A 22947-nucleotide genomic window follows, 5' to 3' on the forward strand; every position below is an offset into this window, starting at 1 on the left:
CCCACAGTTGATCCAGAGGAAGGCAAAAAACCCCAGCAGAGCATGCTCCAATTTGCTACAGCAGGGGAAAAAATTCCTTCCTGATCCCAGAGAGGCAATCGGATTTTCCCTGGATCAACTTTACCTATAAATGTCAGTACCCAGTTAACCGTTAATCCGGCCCTGATGGGGACAAGGGCCTCAGCCTCACATCCAGCTCAGTGGATGTGGGTATCTTCATTGGCAGACTTATTGGAATCTGGAAGCCCTCTTTAACTCCTTGATACCAAGTGTATGCAAATATACGACCCGACTGGACTGGGCTTTTTTCTGTGGGGCTGCAAATGTACAAATCTCTCTTTTTGCTGGGAGCATGCTGCACAGTGCACTCCCAGCACAGAGACTGGGGTCTCACCAAGAGCCCCCGGGCCCTGTACTAACAAGCGGGAATTCTGGGTCACCTGATCGCCGTGATAGTTTCTCATTGGCCATAATAGTGATCAGTCACTGTGAAACCCGACCCAGTGTTTTCTCTCTCTGTGAATGGAGGACAGAGATACATTGTATCTTTCTATCCTTGCAGTTCCAGGGTTTGGGTCAAAGGTCAGGGTCAGTATTGTTTTGGACAGGATTTTTTTTTTAATTAGTATTAATGTCAGTTAGTGTCAGTGTGTTTTAGGTAGAATAAAAAAAGCAAAATGCACACTATTGTTTTTAGGCTGTACTACGGGTACAAACAACATACATATATGTGGGATCTCTGCGATTGTCAGGAGCAGGAGAATTTATTTTGTGTTGCTATTTGGTGGTAGGTTATAATAAGAACAAGAAATATACTGCTAAATTTAAGAAAAAATTGTTTTTTACTATTTTGGGCCAGTTTTCCTTTGATATTAAAAAAAAATCATGAGATACCAATTATCATTTACCACCAAATAAAATCTCAATTTGTCCTGAAAAAAACAAGATATAATTCTTAGTCATTAAATATTTTTTATCCTTAGGGAAGAAGGGGTTAATATAAGAAGCCCCCCAGATATCCTGGAATATCTTACCAAAAATTAAACTCCTATTGCAGGGAATGCCTAAAATTTTACTTGTATCTCCAAGTTCTGAGAAAATGTGTGAGCCAATCACAAAAGCAGGAAACACTTTTCTGGGGCATTCCATACACCTGCAGTGTACATAATGCCTCCAGGTTGCCATATTGTATTCAATTTAAAGGGGAATGTCATTTGTAGTAATATTAGGTCACAGATGGCTTGTGTGGCAATATTTTATGCTATATTAAATGATTTTACAAAAGTAAATAAATAATTTTTAAATACATTGATCATACATGTACATATAATTTAATCATATCCCTACACTCGATCAAGCGATCTTTTTTAACTTGTAAATAAAAGCAACATTTTGAAAAGTTCTATTATTTTTGACATGCACTATCGATCTTTGTAACCACCCGCAAGTCACCCACAGCTAACAGAGAATAAGATAAGCTTACCACAAAGCAGTCTGCCATATGTTTATAATGGGTCTCCTAGCATTAATTAAAGTTAAAGCCATTACTTTGATATATAACCCCCTGTAGTTTCTATATAGCATATAATAAATAAAGCATACATCTAAACTTTCAATTTATCTCATTTACAGAATAAACGTTTCAAAACTAAAAGGCAGATGTCTCCTCAGGGGTCTTGTTCAATTTCCTTATTTAACTTTATTCAAGCATACACTGAAGAAATGCACAGGGTTACGAAACAGTATTTATTTCTTACTTTTCTTGTTTTCCATACAACCAGAGATGCCACATGAAAATAAATATTCTCAGTTATAAAACGATTTTATTTCTGGATATTAAAAATCTGTTAAGCAGTTTCATCACACTGCAGAGTGGATGCCACACAGAGAAGGTGTCAGTTAATACAGGTTTTATACCCATAATGCTTAGAGACAAAATAAGCTAAAGGAAAAAAGTCACTTTGTCATTAATTGGGTTGCATCTTTACGACATATCAGCCAACATATAGCACATATACAGAGATTTACAGCTCTTGTTGTACCACATTTTTACATGAACCATTTCCCTCCATGTTTAGACATGAAAATACAATTTTAAAAACACATTATTGGTGAACGATTGGAGTGCAGTGACACTTTCTATAAATTGGGCTGGGATTCTATAACTATGGTCAATTTATTTTTTATAACTGCAATCTAGGAACATTTTCTCAAGGCTGTGTACTTTTCTGCATAGTACACTTCTGTTGAGTATGCTTTTATTTTCAGTGGGTTTAAATACACTATGCTGGGGATTAAAACATGAGGTAAAATACAAGGCAGTTCTTCATCCATGGACTCTTATTTGAGAAAATGGCAACTTACAAATGTTTGTAAAATATTTTTTTTTATTCTCTGCAGCTGCTTATGGATGTCTTCATGAAGTATTTTAAGCACCATTTTTCTTTTCCAAATTTGGTAGGTATTTATTAAGTCATAAATGTCACAGTGTGTTAATGCCTGCTGTTTGGGAATTAAAAAGGGGCATGTTTATCTTCTCGTCCCTTCATTCCATTCTTTGATGTTGATTTTAGGTGCAGACAGTAACATGGTTTTTAGCAGTTCAAGACCTCTTCACACTGGCCCTTTCAAATCTTTAGCGGACTGTGGAGCAGCAAGGGCCTGAAGGCTGCAAGAAGAAGGATCACAATATCCTGCTTGTCCAGGAGGGCCTGGTGGTCCAGGGATTCCAGGCTGCCCAGCTCTACCGGGTGGGCCTCTCTCTCCATCCCGACCCACACGCCCATAACTTGGTTTGCCTTGTTCACCTGTTCAAAAAGAGAAAAAAGTAATTTAAATATTTTTCAACCATATTATATGCCAGCAGAAAAGCTCTTGGTGTTGAAAATGGGTACATACAGTATCTCACAAAAATAAGTACACCTCTCACATTTTTGTAAATATTTTATTAAATCTTTTCATGTGACAACACTGAAGAAATGACACGTTGCTACAATGTAAAGTAGTGAGTGTACAGCTTGTATAACAGTGTAAATTGGCTGTCCCCTCAAAATAACTCAACACACAGCCATCTCACTTTTGTGAGATACTGTAAATATTTTGTGATAAACGCAGTGACAGTATCATATAGTACCACATGGTGATCTTATTCTACCTGTGCATTTGACATATTTACAGTATGTAATTGAAAGTCAATAACCTATTACCCATAACTCCCAACTGTCCCTGATTTGGAAATATCTCTGTATCTCTTTCCTTCTCATGTGTCCCTCAATTTGGTCTGATCTATATAGGTGTATATAAAATGCACTTTTTATCTTTCAAAAAGTGTTTCCCAGCGCTAAACCTTTCATCCAACATCTAAATTGCTGCATTTGTAAATTTCAAAAGCCAGTATAAAGGAATAGTAGTGATACATAAAACCACTTGTGGGTTAAAGAATTATTTGGTATAATTCTTCTTTGAGGGGGTGTGGCAGGGGGTTTCCTATGCTTACATACTTTTCCTAATAGGTGTATCTCAAAAAGGAGGGAGCTATGATATTACCTATTGTACATACAACTTCAATAAATAAAACTATAATGCATATTAAAAACAAACTAAATTCAGGGACTTCAAAGCACAGGGTTGTGCAAAAATAATGCATTTCAGCTGTTTAACAGACATTTACAATAAAGCAGAGCCTAATCCTTTTTTAAATGGGTAGCTAATCAGCCATTGCAAACTTGAATGTACAGCCTGCTTAACATAGTAGATAGCAATCTCTTTCTGAGAGACATGTGAATGTGATCAGCTAAACCCAAAGCATCATTTCTATGTACTTCAAAAGTTATGCTGGCCATACACTATACAGAAAATCGGCCGAAAAATCGTTCGTATGGACACTTCGTTCGTTTTTCGGCAAGTTAGTGGGTACAAATCGATAATCGTTTGTGACGTTTTTGTGGAAAAAAAACGAACGGCATGTTTGGAAAATTTCTGCCGAACGTACGATAAATTGCAAGGTTAATGTGTTTCCCGTCCGAACTGCCTGCACTAGGTATATGTAAAAAAACGAACACAAAATTATTTATTCATGTCCACTGAACAGATTATCGGTCATTATATGATGGCACGATCGTTTGCGGTCACGGTCGAACGTTCGTTTTTCGAAAATGGGTTCGGCCGATTTTCTGTATAGTGTATGGCCAGCATTAGTCTGAACAAAATCTTTCCATTATCTCTAAATAAGTCCAATGTTTAACACCTGCACAATGATACACAATAAATCAAGGGAAGCAGTGCTCTCTCAATGTAATCACATTGACTTGATAAAAATATAATAAAGCGAGCTAGCCTTTATATGTACTCAGAGTGTATATCCAAAACTAAATATTTTGCTAAATAAAAAATGAATTAATCACCAGAAAAAAAAATCTAACATTAGTGAATAAAGTGTCAGTGCTCAAGATAGTAAGTCCTTAGGATGAGTTCTCATACAGAAGTCTGTGTTTATATAGAAAAATCATTGTACAGATACAAATTCTTTAAAAAAGATGTATAAACTATGAATAATCTTTTGCTAATTTGTAGTCCTGTGAGCCTCTAGGTAATTGACCAAATCTGGTCTCCAAAATAGTATATCTTTGCAAATGATCAGCTGCTAACGTTACGCATGTCTCATAACCATGCAAAATAGTTAAACCAAATTGTACACACGCTGCGCTTATCAAAATAAAAAATAAGAAATTTCCACTAAAATATTAATAAAGTGATATTGTGCTTAACATATACAAAATCTATTAATAACTATTAATACTATACTATACGTTAATGTGCAATAAATTTCAATGAATGAATAAATAGGTAAAAGTTCTCCAATAAGCCTGTGTATTGCAAATATTGCACAAAGCTTGTGCAATTTTCAAACATTAATAGATAATTCAACACAAACATCCATGCGATTTAGTGTTGCATCCAAGCATATCAGTACTGCATCTATGCAATATGGTGTTAGTGCAATGTTCGAACAATAAAAAGTTAAAAAATACAAAAAACGCATCCATGCATCCAGGCACCAAATCGCATTTTGCATTTTTTGTATTTTTTAACTTTTTATTGTTCGAACATTGCACTAACACCATATTGCATAGATGCAGTACTGATATGCTTGGATGCAACACTAAATCGCATGGATGTTTGTGTTGAATTATCTATTAATGTTTGAAAATTGCACAAGCTTTGTGGAATATTTGCAATACACAGGCTTATTGGAGCACTTTTACCTATTTATTCATTCATTGAAATTTATTGCACATTAACGTATAGTATAGTATTAATAGTTATTGATAGATTTTGTATATGTTAAGCACAATATCACTTTATTAATATTTTAGTGGAAATTTCTTATTTTTTATTTTGATATGCGCAGCGTGTGTACAATTTGGTTTATGAATAATCTTTTGTAACAAAAAGTGCCAGTGCTCAAAGTGCTTATTCTACTTCAATATCACTCCACTCCATGTGAGTTTGTGCTCATCCAACAATGGATGGATAAACTCACCAGATGTAATCGATCTCCTTTAGCGTATGCCAAAAAAGACCAAAGCAGGCTTTTCACAGCTTTGCTGTGCATGGCTCATATCTTCTTTCCTTAATCCTAATGCAGGCTCACATGCATAGAAGGACCAAAACATAGAGGGAATTCATTGTGCAAAATGTTTATTAAAACCTTTTTTAAATAGCTGTTTAGATAACACTCACATTTTCTGGTGCCTGCCTGGCACCCAGGAGTCATTTGCCAGTAATCAGAACAAAAGCTGCCCACCGCTCTGGTCCGGGAGCCGATGGTAAGCTGTATACAATCTCGGAGACCAGAGAAGCCTCTTGATGATGTCAGATGAACTGGACGAAACCTGTATAAGTAAAGACAGCTAGGGCTTCTCTGCTCTCGGAGATTGTAAACAGCTTACCATTGGAGCGCCGGGCAGCTTTGTTCTGATTACTGACAGATGACTCCTGGGTGCTGGGCAGGCAAGGGAAAATGTGAGCGCTATCTAAACAGCTGTTTTAAAAAGGTTTTAATAAATGTTTTGCACTATAGATTTCCTCTTTGTTTTGGTCACTCTATGCATGTGAGCCTGTATTTGGTTTAAGGAAACACGATTTGAGCCATGCACAGCGGAGCTGTGAAAAGCCTGCTTTGATCTTTTTTGGCATAAGCTAAAGGAGATCAATTAAATCTGGTGAGTTTGCATCCAGTGGGAGAGGGGCACAAACTCACAAGGAGTGGGGTGTCGTGGACAGATATTGAAGTAGGATAAGCACTTTGAGCACCGGCACTTTTTGTTACAGAAGATTCTTCATGGTTTATGCAGCTTTTTCAAAATATCATGTATGCAGCTTTTTTCATATCATGTACCAGCAGATCAGCAGATGGCTCAAAAATACGTGAATAATCTTCAGTTACTGAATCATTTTGATTCTTTACATTAAATCTAAACCCTAACTTGATTACATTTAGCTTGGTAAGGCATTAGCACCAGTGGCAGCTGCATGCCATTGCTCAGGGCAATCTTTTTGATGGTGATAAGGACAGGGCATGTCAGCACAGTGAACATTAGCATGACTGGTTATCGTCTCCACCAGAAGCTTGTGGAATATGGTAACCACGAATAAGCATTTGGGAGAACAGAGATACAGTGCTGTCACCCCATAACAGGAAGTGTCTGGACAAGGACCTTTATGACAGGATCACTAGGTTTTATTTTAATGAAAATTGCACATTTATCATTATTAAAGTGGCGGCAAAGACAGAAGGTTTTTACCCTAATGCATTCTCTGCATTAAGGTAAAAAAACCTTCTGTGTTCAGCTCCCCCCAGCCCTGCTAAATACTTACCTGAACCCAATCTTGATCCAGCTGCTCTCTCCTCTCTCCTCACAGGACATGGAGACAGCAGCGAGAGCCATTGGCTCCTATTGTTGTCAATCACAGAAGGGAGGGGTGGGTAAGGCCTAGCCATGCTGTGTGTGCCTGAGCCCAGCTCAGGAATAAGCCCACATGAGAGCGCCCATAGCAAGCAGGTTCAAGGGGGAGGAGCCAGAAGGATTGGGGATGTTCTGTGCAAAAAAAAATGCACAGAGCAGGTAAAAATGACATGTTTGTTATTTTTTTTAAAAGTACCTTTTCAATAATGTTAAGAATTATTTTGAAAATACATTAAAGCGGAGTTCCACCGTTTTTTCCTTTTTTTTTTTTTTTTTTTTAAAGTCAGCACCTACAAATACTGCAGCTGCTGACTTTTAAAATAAGGTCACTTACTTGCCGCGATGTCGGCACCCGAAGCCGATCTGTCCCTCGGCTCTCGGGTGCTGCCGCAGCCATCTTTGGTAAGGGAATCAGGAAGTGAAGCCTTGCGGCTTCACATCCTGGTTCCCTACTGTGCATGCGCGACTCACCCTGCACATTCCCACTGGTCCCTGCTGTCTCCTGGGACCCGTGTGTCTCCCAGAAGACAGCAGGGGGGGACGGGAAGTGGCGTAGATACCCGTGGGTGGCGTGGGTATCTATGCCCGGAAGTGGGAGCAAGATACCTGTATTAGACAGGTATCTGCTCCCCCCTGAAAAGTGTCAAATGTGACACCGGAGGGGAGAGGGTTCCGAAAAGCGGAAGTTTCATTTTTGTGTGGAACTCCGCTTTAACGTGTAAAAATAGTCATTGGGTTTACATATTCTTTAACTATGCTTTAACTTTTACATACTTATAACTACTGTATGTTGATCAATTTACTCATCTTTATGATTCATATTTCCAAACAACATTTAGAAATAATACAACTAAATGTAATTAAATATTCTAGTCAATGTATCTAATTATATATTTGTAGAATTAATCTGCAGAAACAGAGATATTCTAAGACTGTAATATTACATTGAATATGTCACTTGTTAAACTGGCAGCAGCTAATATTAATTAGCCCAACATGTTCTCTTTTTGTATTTTAAGTAATCTAGAGGGTTCCATTATCAAAGACGAATGCTAGACAACCTGATGAAAGTATAAACCTTTCACCATAATATCTACTGAAGTGCAAATCATATTTTAGGTTACCCAATCTCTGGGCCCCAGTCTTATTCTTGGAATCATATAGCTACATGCAAAGACATTATTGGCATTTTCTGATTTGCTGACTCATACAGCATGAGTAACTTATACATTTGGTGTCTTCCAACTGGTTTAACACTATATATATAAGAGGATATAACAGGTGGTGATGAGCTTCAATAAATATGAAAAATGGCACTCTGAATCTTTACCAAGGAACCATTAAATGAAACATAAATATAGAAGATGTCCAGATAAGAAGTGGATTTTAAAGCTGCTAACAGAGATACACAAGTGTGAACCTAGCCTTACTGAAAATCTTTGTTCTAGACTCTTGCATCTCCTGCATAAAACCATAAAATAATGCCAGAGTGTTGGAGTCAGTTTTTCGTGCTGTGTAAGCCTTTTTGCAGTTGTACATATGTAGAACACGTGGTGAAGTGCATACCTGTAAGACCTGGCAATCCTGGTAATCCCTTTGGACCTCTTCCCGGCAATCCTCTTTCTCCTCTTTCTCCAGAATCACCTACAAGAATATTTTAATGTATTAATCAGAAGCAGGTGTCTATATACTGTTCTTTATAGCAAAAAGCATTTCCCCTTGCTTTTCTCATGCTATTAAAAGCATTCTGTATTGCACACACACAATAGCTTGCAGTGCACAACTTTTCCCTGGGGATCTGGAATTATGAATCATATGCCATTTATGCAATTATGCAAAGCAGCCTTGAAAGCAGTAGTGGAATATAAATATGAAAAATTACATTCTCCTTTCACACAATAAATATAGCAAAGGTTAAAGTACAAATTAAGAATCATGTTGAAAAGGAAATATATTCTGATCTTCATCATCATTCAGCTTTGCAAAACAGCTTGACAACAAATGCTCTCTCCAAATGTGTAGCTGCCTGATAAATTAAAATATGATACCGAAGCTGTATTGACACTTTTAAGCCGATGTGTAGAGGTGTCATATAGCTGAGAGATCAGCTGTCCAAAATTTATTCTTTAATGCCTAATATTGCCTGCATGCAAGCACCATAATGACGATACTGTATTACAGAGCGCTACAGCAACACAGTAATACTAATAAATTAAGCTACCGCTGATATGTTTCAACTTCAAAAGCTTTTACAGTAAAGTAACATAAAGCAAGTATAAAAAAACATTTTAAAGTTCATATAATCTCACTTTGATAATCCATAAGTCTGTTTATCTTTGGGAGCACACATTACATTTTGTTACTGTGACATTTATGGATATGATCACTTTATTGGAAGTCATTTCTATTATATAAATTAAGAATGTTGACATGAGCAACTGCTTAAATATCATCAATGTGGCTTAACACCATAAATTTGGTTAGATGGCTACTTCAAGTGTAGTTTAAGCTCTTAAGGTTAGCTATGGTTATAACAGAACACAGTTTGCAATCATTTCAACATAAAATAATGCTTAGAAGACAAGGAAGATTATTTTGTTCTACTATACAGGAAATATTTTGTAAAATACATCATCCCATAAAATAACCTTGGCCAACAGTACTGAATCTTGACATAGGACGTTTTGACAAATACAGTAGGTACATTTTATAATTGTTACAACCTATAAGAAGGTGGAATGCGGGCAGAACCCAGTTTTATCTGAAGGAAGGTTGAAATGTGAGGGAAATTAAAATAATAAACTGTATCTGGTACTTTTTACTTGGTATAGTTTAAATCTCTTGTGTAAAAAAAATTGCAACTTTTTGAAGTATAATCATTGCTTTAATGTTCTACTTTGTAGCTTTTATTGCAATTTTCTAGAGCTATAACAGAGATATCACACAACTTACAAAGCTACTCAGAAAAAAATATTACTGATTCAAAAGCCTGTTACATCTCAAAGACATTAAACATCTGCCACCTTAATGCTTAAAGAATAAAGCTGTTTGAAGAAAAGGGATCTGTTGATGAAATCATTGAATTGCTCTCAATAAAAGTGAGTCAAAATTATTACCAATTTAACAATTCCAACAAATGCTAGTCTTATAATTAAGAATATGCTTGTGAAAATGCAAGCTTTTATGTGTTTTCTTGTTTGTACTATATACTATTATAGTCATATCCCAGTTGTAGAACGGCCTGGAGAGACACAGACAATGCTGTAGGGTTATATTACTCAAAAGGTGTGGGATTGCAAAAGTCAGGAAAGGTAAAGGAATTCTGGTCTAAACTGTCTAATGCCCTGCTAGGTTATAAAGACCAGAAATTATGATAAAAATGGTGACATAAGTATCAGATTTATTGAAAACTTAGTAGGGGAATGACTGCTAGCTATTTATAAAGGTCTGCAGCATTTCTATCATGTAACAACAACATTATTATATGATGAACTGCAGTACATAGAAAATCATATTTAAAGTAGTACTATTCTCTGACATTTTAGGGCAAAGTAGAACACTTTTTTCTTTACTTGCACTTATGCTGCTGTTGCTGAACAATCACTATAGGAAAAAGAGCAGTTGTGAAGGCTTTCATTTCAGAAAGTTCCATGGTTCAGACACTGTCAATACTGCCTGTGCCCTTTCATAGCAGGCAGTTATTAAAAGTGAAGTTACTCTTAATGAACTATGCAATAAATTACAGAGCCAAATCAAATTACATTGAAGCAGAAATAAATATTCACCTTAAAAAATTGGTAGGTGCAGTTTGACAAAAGAGACATGCAAAGTTGACTTTGTAAGAAAAAAAAAAAACCCTTACCCCACATTCCTATTAACTTTTCTTTAAGAATGCACTCAACAAGCACCAAGAAGTTTACGTCCTGGCTAATTCTCAACTTGCTTGCAGAGAATATAGGCTGGAGGTAGTGGGGACAATGCATGCACACAGGAGTTACAGCATTGGTGACCATCCAATAGCTGAAGAAGATCAGGACCAGGAAGAATCAGCAAGGGATATGGCGTCAGAGTGGCAATCATAGCCCTGACCTATCACCACTGGAGAAGGGCATACTTATACATTATAGCAAAAGTTCATTCACACATAGTGGACTTTGGTTACATTTTAATGCAAACGTGTACTTTGTGCATCCTATACAAAAGTATAGGCTTACTTAACATGAATCAGTGCTTTCCTTCTTTGCCATGTCTCCAAGCCCTGGTGGACTTCCAGTCCACACCCTATTCCTGTGTAATTCCCCTATGGTGCCAATTTAACAGAGCCAAGACCTGACAATAAGCATGTCCCACCAAACCTGGAATCTCTGAGCATGGCATGGGTGGGATGGTAATTGAGTCAGTTGGAGAGAATGAGGAAGGCAAGCACTGCCTGATTTTGGTCCCTCTGCAACATAATATTTTACCCAGTATGTTCAACGTAGCTCTGCTAATATAGTGGGGGAGGCCACCTGTGCCAATATATTAAGGCAGAGCACCCTTATAGTCCTATTGCTATAGGTATATCTATACTGTACATCTAGTATGTTTGTATTTTATCCTAGGAGAGGTGAGGAATAGGCATGGGCCGAATGACCCCCTGTCCGGTTCGCATCAGAACTTTCGAACATCGCGAAAGTTCAGAACCAAATAACAAACCCCGTTGAAGTCTATGGGACCCCGACTGGAAAAATCAAAAGTGCCCATTTAACTTATATGCAAGTAATTGGGCATACTATGGTTATGGGGGTCCGGGTAATCCCTTTCTATATAGTGCCTGGGGGGTTCCCTTAGTCTACCTGTAAAGTGGCACATCTGTACCGTGTATAGAATCTGCTGCAGCAATAATTGCATTTGTAAAGCCAAAAATAAAAGACATTTTCCCTGCAAGCTTCTTTATTTTGGAAGCAACGGCTAGCGGAGCCAGTCTGTATGATGAGGCCACAATGTAGTGCACTGGGAACAAGATTAGAGGTATTTTGGATAAATTCTGGTGTCTCTTTCACAGACTTTGGATAGAAGTAACAGGTGCGAAAAAAAACTATAATCTTGATGAAAGCAAGAATTGGCCTTGCTGTGAAAAATTTAAATGATATGCACCTGTCAAACAGGTGCGTAAAAATTGGTCTTTGGGTGTCCGTGGCACCTTCACACTGTAAGCCTATTGAGGTACTCTTGATGAAAGCAACAATTGGCCTTGCTGTCAAAAATTGCAATGATATGCACCTGTCAAACAGGTGCGGAAAAATTGGTCTTTGGGTGTTAATTGTGCCCATGAAACTTACACCAAAAAATTATTCCAGATAAAATCAACACCCACAACGCAAGGCATCCTAGAAGTCCTGCAGAGATTCCACATCCCAAAAACGCTTAATCAGCGACATCAGCATCAGGGGCTGCTGGTAATCCAGGACTGATTCATGTTGATAAAAGTCAGAAAGTCCATGGAGTCTGTGGATAGATGCGTTCTATTATTCTATTATCAATACAAAAACCTCCAGCAGCACTAAATGCCTGTTGGAAAGCATGCTGTATGCAATTGCATACTGGGCAAGTTCTGGCCAGTGGTCTATTCTCATGACCCTGTAAGCCATTGGATCGTCGATTGGAAAGCTCTCCATCCCTGTTTTCGCCCCTAGATAATCATCCACCATGTGATGCAGACGCTGCCAATGGGATGTGGAAGCTGACAGTCCTGGGCAGGGAGGAGTAAAAAAATTGTGAAATGCATCACTTAGGCAGCCACCTTCTCCATTGCTTCTCTCTTGACCAACAGAAGCCTCAAAACTACGTTTTACATGACACTGTAACCTACCAATGTAAGCTCCTCTTTAAGGTGTCCTCAAGAGATTTCATCTTCTGCACTCTGTGAGAGTGGATGGGATGAGTTCTGAGACTTTCCCATTGCAATGGTGGTCAACCAATTGGTTGCCAACCAATAGTGATCCTTCTTCTTTACACCAGGTATTCTTGGGTCCTTTTGCAGGCTTTGAAGCAAACTTCTCGGGGTCACTGAGGCTTATAGTATCTGGAACTAACGCCTCCCAGCCACGTACTACTCTCTCAAGGGTTCTGGGGATGGAAAACCATCTCTTACTGTTTGACGTATGTCTTCCTCTGCTTCAATGCCTCCAAAACTGCCAGAACCCTCCAACAATGGTGTCTGCATAAAGTGGGCCTTGAGAGGAAAGGAAGTCCTGCTCTTCATCCCGCTGCTCTGCCTCAAGTGCCCTGTCCATAATGCCACGCAGAGTCTGCTCCAGCAGGAACACAACAGGGATGTCACTGCTTGTCATGGCTCACCATCCTTGTGGCCTCCTCAAATGGTGTCAGTACAGCATCCTTTATGAGCAGCCATTGGCGTGGGGTAAAAAAGCCAAGCTGTCCTGAGCCTGTCGTTGTGCTATACTCACACAGGTACTCATTGACGGCACTCTGCTTCATGTGCAGCTGCTGCAGCAATGCCAAAATCGAAGTTCCACTTGGTGGGCATGTCACAAATCAGGCGGTTTACAGCAGGTGGAATTCCCGCTAAATTTCAGCCAACAGAGCACTGGCTGTGTATGACCACTTAAAATTGCTACACACTCTTCTGGCCTGCTTTAGCAGATCTTCTAATCCTGGGTACCTATTTAGGAAATGCTGCCCCACCAAATTGAGGACATGTGCCAGGCATGTGTCAACTTTCCCTGTCTAAGGGCGGACAGGAGGTTTATACCATTGTCACACACCACCATTCCTGGCTCCAGCTGGCATGGTGTGGCATGTCATGAACCACCTCTGAGCCTGCCCCTGCAGAGCTGCTAGAATCTCTGCTCCAGTGTGGTTTCTGTCCCCTAGACACACCAGCTGAAGCACTGCATGACACCTTTTAGCCTGACTCATTGAATAGCCCCTTGAACGCTTAGGGGTACTTATGGTTCATAGGACAATTCAGCAGAGGAGGGCATGGAAGAGGAGGAGGAGGGGGTAGAGCTGTCAAATATCACATCATCACCACTAGCTGTATGGAGACATGGGGGCACAACAAGCTGCAGCACCAAGCCCTGTCCTGCATCCTTCGGGTTGCAAGCAGAGTTACCCAGTGTGCTGTGAACAAAATATATCGTCCCTAACCTTGCTTGGTGGACCACGTGTCAGCAGTAACGTGGAATTTGCGGCTGACTGCCTTGCCCAATGATGTCAGACATTGCAATGTGATGGTACAGAGCTGGAATGGCCTTAAGTGAAAAGAAATAGCGACTGGGAACCTGCCATTGTGGTACAGCACATTCTGCAAATTCACGGAAGGGGGCAGAATCCACCAGGCGGAAAGGCAGAAGTTGTAGAGCCAGCAGCTTTGACAAGCTTGCATTTAGACGCTGGGCATGTGGGTGGCAGTGACTGTATTTTTTTATTTTTTGCTGCAGCAGATGGGGCACAGGAATTTGCTGACTACAGTCTATAGCTGGTGGTGTGCTACTGGCAGATGTGCTGCAAGGACCTGGGACACCCTGCACTATACCATCATTCCTGTCAGTGGAGACTGCTGAGAGGTCATGAGGTATAGCGGGAGCAGACTGAGATGAGTAAGGAGGAGGAACAGAAATGTGCCCCTTTTGTGTGGCTTTCAGGTGCTCTTGCCAATGGGCTGAGTGGTGGGAGGGTAAATGCCTTGTTAAGCATGTGGTATCCAAATGGCTGGTGTTTTTGCCATGCTTGATGTGCTTGAGACAAAGTTTGGAAATTGCAACAGTGCGATCGGCTGCACATGTGCTAAAAAAGGCCCAGACAGCTGAGTTGTGAGAAGATAACAGCTCCACAATGTGATGGAATAGGGTGGCTGCTCTCTACTCTTCCATGATGGCTGCCTCATTGATGTTGTGCCTCACCCTCAATTTCTTCCTCTGCTCTATACGACACTCAAATCACGTCAGTGGCTAAAATATATGGAGTTAACTGCGTTAAACGTGCACTAACGCACTGAAATATACAGCGTTAAACTTGCAGTAATGCACTGAACTATACTACGTTAAACGTGCACTAACGCACAGAAATATACTGCGTTAAACGACATGTAACGCACTGAAATATACAGCGTTAAACTTGCAGTAACGCACTGAAATATATTGCAATAAACAGCATGTAACTCCCCAAAATATACAGCGTTAAACTTGCAGTAACGCACTGAACTATACTGTGTTAAACGGCACGTAACGCACTGAAGTATACTGCATTAAACGTGCACTAACGCACAGAAATATACTGAGTTAAATGGCATGTAATGCACTGAAATATATACGGCGTTAAACCTGCTGTAACACACTGAAATATACTGCGTTAAACTTGCAGTAGTGCACTGAAATATACTGCGCTAAACGTGCACTAACGCACAGAAATATACTGCCTTAAATGGCACGTAATGCACTGAAATATACGGCGTTAAACTTGCAGTAACACACTGAAATATACTACGTGAAATGGCATGTAACGCACTGGAATATACAGCGTTAAACTTGCAGTAAAGCACTGAAATATACTGTGTTAAATGGCACTAGTGCACAGAAATATACTGCGTTAAACGGCTTGTAACACACTGAAATATACAATGTTAAACTTGCAGTAATGCACTAAAGTATACTTTGTTAAACGTGCATTAACGCACAGAAATATACTGCGTTAAATGGCATGTAACACACTGAAATCTACGGCATTAAACTTGCAATAATGCCCAGAAATCTACGGCATTAAATTTGCAGTAATGCACTGAAATATACTGCGTTAAACGTGCACTAAGGCACAGGAATGTACTGCGTTAAACGGCTTGTAACGCATTCAAATATACAGTGTTAAACTTGCAGTAATGCACTGAAATATACTCCATTAAACTTACAGCAGCGCACTGAAATATACTGTGCTAAACGTGCACTAACGCACAGAAATATACTACATTAAATGGCACATAATGCACTGAAATATATGGCATTAAACTTGCAGTAACGCACTGAAATATATGCCATTAAACTTGCAGAAACTCACTGAAATATACTGCGTTAAAAGTGCACTAACACGCTAAATGGCATATAATGGTCACTACACTCACACTGACTGAACTATCACTAGATTCACAATAACGTAAAGATGAATGGTGGTCACTACACTCACACTGACTGAACTATCACTATATTCACACTAAACTGATTGAACAGTGCCCTGTTCTATCTCTCTCCACGCCGATATCACACTACAAATGGCCGCTATTGAAAAAATACTTTTATAGTGTGGGGCGGAACTAAGAGCAATGAGCCATAATTGGATAGAGTCATCATGACAGTGCCCAATCATGGCTCTGACAGTGCTCTGTGCCCTGATTGGGCAAAGCTTTCGTTGCTTCAGCCAATCGGGGCTTCCAATGCATAGGGCCGAACAAGAGATCAAACGCCCTGATAATTTGGGCATTCGTCGGTCCCAACTCATGCTCGGCCCTAACCGTTCACCTATCCCTAGTGAGGAAGTTTCATTATTTATTTGAAAAAAATTAAAACTAAGAAAAAAAGAAAATAGAAAAGCAAAATCAGTGGTTCAGCTGATAATTGTTTGTATTCATCGTCTGTAAAACTGCCCAATCCAGATCAGCTTTTGATCAGTGTGGATCAAACCACTCATCCCTTAGGCCAGTGGTTCTCAACTCCTGTCCTCAGGACCCACTAGCAGGCCAGATTTTAAGTATTACCTTGGGGAGGTGTAGACTAGAATACTGCAATTACTGAGCAGCAAATTATATCACCTGTGATGTATTTCAGTAATCTTGCAAACCTGTCCTGTTAAACATTGTAAACACGATCGGATTTTCCATCGGGAATTGTGTGATGACAGGCTGTTGGTGGAAAATCCGACCGTTTGAATGCTCCATCAGACAATTGTTGTCAGATTTTCCACGGACAAATGTTGGATAACAGGTTTCCAAGCGTGTGTACACAAGTCCGTCGGACAAAAGTCCAAACACGCATGCTCTAAAGCAAGGGGAGCCAGAAGCGGCTGATCTTGTAAGCTAGCGTTCGTAATGGAGAATTAATATTTGTGACATGGCAAATTATGAAATCTCGAAATGCAGCGCACATTCTCTTCTTCTTTAATGGGATAATAATAATGAAGCTGCTGTTCTGGTGATACTGATGGAGTTACTGCAAACTATTTTTTTTCTAGTGATATCAAGAATAATATTATTATGCTTTTTTTTTTTTTTTTTTTTTTTTGCAAGTTACCACAACACCATTATCCTATAGTTTTTAGGATCAAAGATACAATTATGTTGGTGTCCCTTGTCAATTTTACATTGATACATATTTTTTTTAATGTAACTGCCTACTCTCAAACTGTCATTTGAAGTAAAACACATAGCCAAGTATTATTCTACACAATTTTTTAATTGTGCATTAAAAAAAGAAAACAAATAAAATTAGACATGCTCTCTGCCAATAGAACTTAACCAAAAAGTGCATTCTATGCATCCAAAAATATAGAAAATATACCAAATCAAATCATTATTATTCAATCAAAAAAATAAAATAAAAGCCTCATGCATGTGTCCTGCTTCTTAATATAGGGAGTCAACAATGCCAAGAGTTGGGTTGGTGAAATCAGGGGTCTGTCATCCGGAGATAATTCCAAAAATCATCTGGATTATTCTTCTGGAGCTCCCGCAGCAAAGGCATATGACATAATTGGTCACGATTAATAAAGCAACCAATTTTTGGTCCAAGAACTCCTCCTCCTCCTGTTCCTGGACTGGACTTGGGTCAAAGCAATAACTCCAAGGCCAATAATAACTAACACATTATCTCCTCTGATTCCGCAACATGTCTGGTTGACGAACGGCCGTTCAGAAACGAACTGAAAAGTGCAAACTAAAAAAGCGCTAAATGAAAAGGGCAAAATGAAAAACGCAAAATGAAAGATGCGAATCAACACTCACCAAACTTCTATTAACACGAAATTAGCAGAAGGAGCCCAAAGAGTGGTGCTAAAGAGCGGAAAAACCATGTAGTACGTCAGTACGTTCGTGTTTGTTGGCCGACAATTCCTTGCCGTTTGTATGCAAGACAAAATCCAGGCACACACCTTCGGACAAAAGTCCGAGGTTTTGTCTGCAGAAAATTCGATCGTGTGTACGAGGCTTAAGTGGGTCTTGAGGACAGGAGTTGAGAACCACTGCCTTAGGCCCCTTTTATATGGACATTGCATCTGTCCATTTTTTATCAATCTGTTGGTGGACGAAAAATGGGCAGCAATGCATGTCTATGGGCAAATGGATGTAAACAGATGACCATCCTTTACATACATTTAAATCCAAATCCGTTTAGGTCCATTTTTTTTTTTAAATGGAACATGCCTCTATCCTGTTATGTTTAAACAGACCTGAAAAGATGTAAACAGCCACAAGGATGAGTCATTGGTTGTTAAGGAGCCGGCACCTGCCAGTGTCCTAACCACCAATGGCTCATCCTTGCTGTCAGCCAGGGATTCCCGGCTGACAGCAGAATTTAAATAAATCAACTGTCAGTGAAAAATGCCTTCAAGTCTGGTATGGATTGTAAAAAAAATAAGTATGGGGTCTAGGGATGAGCCGAACACCCCCCTGTTCGGTTCGCACCAGAACATGCGAACAGGAAAAAAGTTTGTTCGAACACGCGAACACCGTTAAAGTCCATGGAACATGAACATGAATAATCAAAAGTGCTAATTTTAAAGACTTATAGGCAAGTTATTGTCATAAAAAGTGTTTGGGGACCTGGGTCCTGCCCCAGGGGACATGGATCAATGCAAAAAAAAGTTTTAAAAACGGCTGTTTTTTTAGGAGCAGTGATTTTATTAATGCTTAAAGTCAAACAATAAAAGTGTAATATCCCTTTAAATTTCGTAGCTAGGGGGTGTCTATAGTATGCCTGTAAAGGGGCGCATGTTTGCCGTGTTTAGAACAGTCTGACAGCAAAATGACATTTCGAAGGAAAAAACCCATTTAAAACTACTCGCGGCTATTGCATTGCCGACAATACACATAGAAGTTCATTGATAAAAACGGCATGGGAATTCCCCACAGGGGAACCCCGAACCAAAATTTTAAAAAAAAATTACGTGGGAGTCCCCCTAAATTCCATACCAGGCCCTTCAGGTCTGGTATGGATATTAAGGGGAACCCCGGCCAAAATTTAAAAAAAAAATGACGTGGGGTTCCCCCTAAATTCCATACCAGACCCTTCAGGTCTGGTATGGATTTTAAGGGGAACCCCGTGCCAAAAAAAAAAAAAAACGGCGTGGGGTCCCCCCAAAAATCCATACCAGACCCTTATCCGAGCATGCAACCTGGCAGGCCGCAGGAAAAGAGGGGGGACGAGAGTGCGGCCCCCCTCCTGAACCGTACCAGGCCACATGCCCTCAACATTGGGAGGGTGCTTTGGGGTAGCCCCCCAAAACACCTTGTCCCCATGTTGATGAGGACAAGGGCCTCATCCCCACAACCCTGGCCGGTGGTTGTGGGGGTCTGCGGGCGGGGAGCTTATCGGAATCTGGAAGCCCCTTTAACAAGGGGACCCCCAGATCCCGGCCCCCCCCCCCTGTGTGAAATGGTAAGGGGGTACTTACCCCTATCATTTCACTAAAAAACTGTCAAAAATCTTAAAAATGACAAGAGACAGTTTTTGACAATTCCTTTATTTAAATGCTTCTTCTATCTTCCTTCATCTTCTTCTGGTTCTTCTGGCTCTTCTGGTTCTTCCTCCGGCGTTCTCATCCAGCATCTCCTCCGCGGCGTCTTCTATCTTCTTCTCCTCGGGCCGCTCCGCACCTATGGCATGGGGGGAGGCTCCCGCTCTTCTCTTCTTCTTTTCTTCTCTTCTTCTCTTCTTCTCTTCTTCATTTTCTTCTCCGGGCTGCTCCGCACCCATGCTGGCATGGAGGGAGGCTCCCGCTGTGTGACGGCGTCTCCTCGTCTGATGGTTCTTAAATAACAGGGGTGACCCGGTGACCCCGCCCCCTCTGACGCACGGTGACTTGACGGGACTTCCCTGTGACATCACGGGGAATGCCACAGAGAAGTCCCGTCATGTCCCGTGCGTCAGAGGGGGGCGGGGTCACCGGTTGGCCCCGCCCCCCGTTATTTAAGAACCGTCAGACGAGGAGACGCCGTCACACAGCGGGAGTCTCCCTCCATGCCAGCATGGATGCGGAGCGGCCCGGAGAAGAAAATGAAGAAGAGAAGAAGGAAGAAGAGAAGAAGATGAAGAAGAAGATGAAGAGAAGAGCGGGAGCCTCCCCCATGCCATGGATGCGGAGCGGCCCGAGGAGAAGAAGATAGAAGACGCCGCGGAGCAGATGCTGGACGAGAACGCCGGAGGAAGAACCAGAAGAACCAGAAGATGAAGGAAGATAGAAGAAAGAAGAAGCATTTAAATAAAGGAATTGTCAAAAACTGTCTCTTGTCATTTTTAACATTTTTGACAGTTTTTTAGTGAAATGGTAGGGGTAAGTACCCCCTTACCATTTCACACGGGGGGGCGGGATCTGGGGGTTCCCTTGTTAAAGGGGGCTTCCAGATTCCGATAAGCCCCACGCCCGCAGACCCCCACAACCACCGGCCAGGGTTGTGGGGATGAGGCCCTTGTCCTCATCAACATGGGGACAAGGTGTTTTGGGGGGCTACCCCAAAGCACCCTCCCAATGTTGAGGGCATGTGGAATGGTACGGTTCAGGAGGGGGGCCGCACTCTCGTCCCCCCCTCTTTTCCTGCGGCCTGCCAGGTTGCGTGCTCGGATAAGGGTCTGGTATGGATTCTTGGGGGGACCTCACGCCGTTTTTTTTTTTTTTTTGGCGCGGGGTTCCCCTTAAAATCCATACCAGACCTGAAGGGTCTGGTATGAAATTTAGGGGGAACCCCACGTCATTTTTTTAAAAATTTTGGCCGGGGTTCCCCTTAATATCCATACCAGACCTGAAGGGCCTGGTATGGAATTTAGGGGGACTCCCACGTCATTTTTTTTTTTTGGTTCGGGGTTCCCCTGTGGGGAATTCCCATGCCGTTTTTATCAATGAACTTTTATGTGTATTGTCGGCAATGCAATAACCGCGAGTAGTTTTAAATGGGTTTTTTCCTTCGAAATGTCATTTTGCTGTCAGACTGTTCTAAACACGGCAAACATGCGCCCCTTTACAGGCATACTATAGACACCCCCTAGCTACGAAATTTAAAGGGATATTACACTTTTATTGTTTGACTTTAAGCATTAATAAAATCACTGCTCCTAGTAGTTTTAAATGGGTTTTTTCCTTCGAAATGTCATTTTGCTGTCAGACTGTTCTAAACACGGGAAACATGCGCCCCTTTACAGGCATACTATAGACACCCCCCAGCTACGAAATTTAAAGGGATATTACACTTTTATTGTTTGACTTTAAGCATTATTAAAATCACTGCTCCTGAAAAAACGGCCGTTTTTAAAACTTTTTTTTGCATTAATCCATGTCCCCTGGGGCAGGACCCGGGTCCCCAAACACTTTTTATGACAATAACTTGCATATAAAATTAGCACTTTTGATTTCTCCCATAGACTTTTAAAGGGTGTTCCGCAGCATTCGAATTTGCCGCGAACACCCCAAATTGTTCGCTGTTCGGCGAACTTGCGAACAGCCAATGTTCGAGTCGAACATGAGTTCGTCTCGAACTTGAAGCTCATCCCTAATGGGGTCCTACCCCAAAATTCACACCAGGCCCATAGGTGGTATTTTTTTAAAATGGCATTGGGTTCCCTTCTAAAATTCATATCAGAACTTTATTCAAGCACGCAGACTTGTCAGTATATGGTCACTGATGTCACCAGGTGACCCCGCCCTCTTATGATGCCATTGATCAAATATGAACATGTCCATATATGGTCAATTACATCACTGGGTGACCCCACTTCCTTGTTTACTTCAGCGATGGGGGGAAGCTGTCATTTGGAGCTGGCAAGTGACAGGAGCAGTCAGGTGTCAGCAGGCAGCGGGTTTTTCTTTGTGTAGGTCGGCAGCCATCATTCATCATGATTGATATGGACCTACTGGGTCCATGTCAATCACTGGAAGACATGATTGACAATGTATGTATATTTGGGGACTTTTTTTAATAAAGGGCTTGTCAAAAACTGTATTGTGTTTTTGTTTACATTTTACTTTTTTTCTGGTGAATAAGTAGGGGTACTGTGTACCCCTTACTCACTCTAATAGGGGTTAGGTTCTGGAGACCCCCCTAATGTTAAAGGGGGGCTTCCAGATTCCGATAAGCACCCTGCCCACAGACCCCTACAACCCACAACCATCGGGCCAGGGTTGTGGGGAAGAGGACCTTGTCCTCATCAAAATGGGGACAAGGTGCTTTGCTGGGGGTCACGCAAAGTGTCCCCTATGTTGAGGAGATGTGGCCTTATATGGTTCAGGAAGGGCCACATACTTATCCCCCCTTTTCTGGCTTACCAAGCTGTATGCTCAGATAAATCTTTGGTATGGATTTTGGTGGGACCCCCAGATGTAAACTGATTTAACTGAACGGATGATGCCTGTGTAAAAAAAGCCTTATAAACCTGTGAGTCCAAATATGCAGGTGCAGTCGGGAAAATATATATCTGATCCCATGCAGGTTTTGTAAGTTTGCCCACTTACAAAGAAATTAAGGGTCTAAAATTTTTATCATTGTTGTATTTAAAATGATAGAGACAGAATATCAACCAAAAATCCAGAAAAAAAACACATGATACAAATGTTATAAATTGAGTTGCAATTCAGCGAGTAAACTAAGTATTTGATCCCCTACCAACCAACAATAATTCTGGCTCCCATAGACTACAGTATGTGCTCATGTGGTATACACATTAGTCCTGTCAATTAATGAAGGAGCTCCTAATGACAACTTGTTATGGGTATAAAGGACATCTAT

At 40.6% G+C, this 22947-nt stretch overlaps 1 protein-coding gene across 2 annotated transcripts in view; it reads right to left on the bottom strand.

Annotated features, from left to right (window-relative positions):
* Positions 1 to 1727: 1727 nt before the first annotated feature.
* The window catches only part of COL9A1 (collagen type IX alpha 1 chain), a 196953-nt gene continuing 175733 nt past the window's right edge, over positions 1728 to 22947 (bottom strand). For both annotated transcript variants that reach the window (XM_073626742.1, XM_073626743.1), the window contains 2 exons: positions 8535 to 8612; positions 1728 to 2807 (listed from right to left, as the gene is read on the bottom strand). In XM_073626742.1, coding sequence (XP_073482843.1) covers positions 2614 to 2807; positions 8535 to 8612 — 272 coding nt within the window. In that variant the 3' untranslated portion in view covers positions 1728 to 2613. The remainder of the gene's footprint in view (positions 2808 to 8534; positions 8613 to 22947) is intronic.

Source organism: Aquarana catesbeiana, linkage group LG04, assembly GCF_042186555.1.
Source record: "Aquarana catesbeiana isolate 2022-GZ linkage group LG04, ASM4218655v1, whole genome shotgun sequence".
Taxonomy (NCBI): Eukaryota; Metazoa; Chordata; class Amphibia; order Anura; family Ranidae; genus Aquarana; species Aquarana catesbeiana.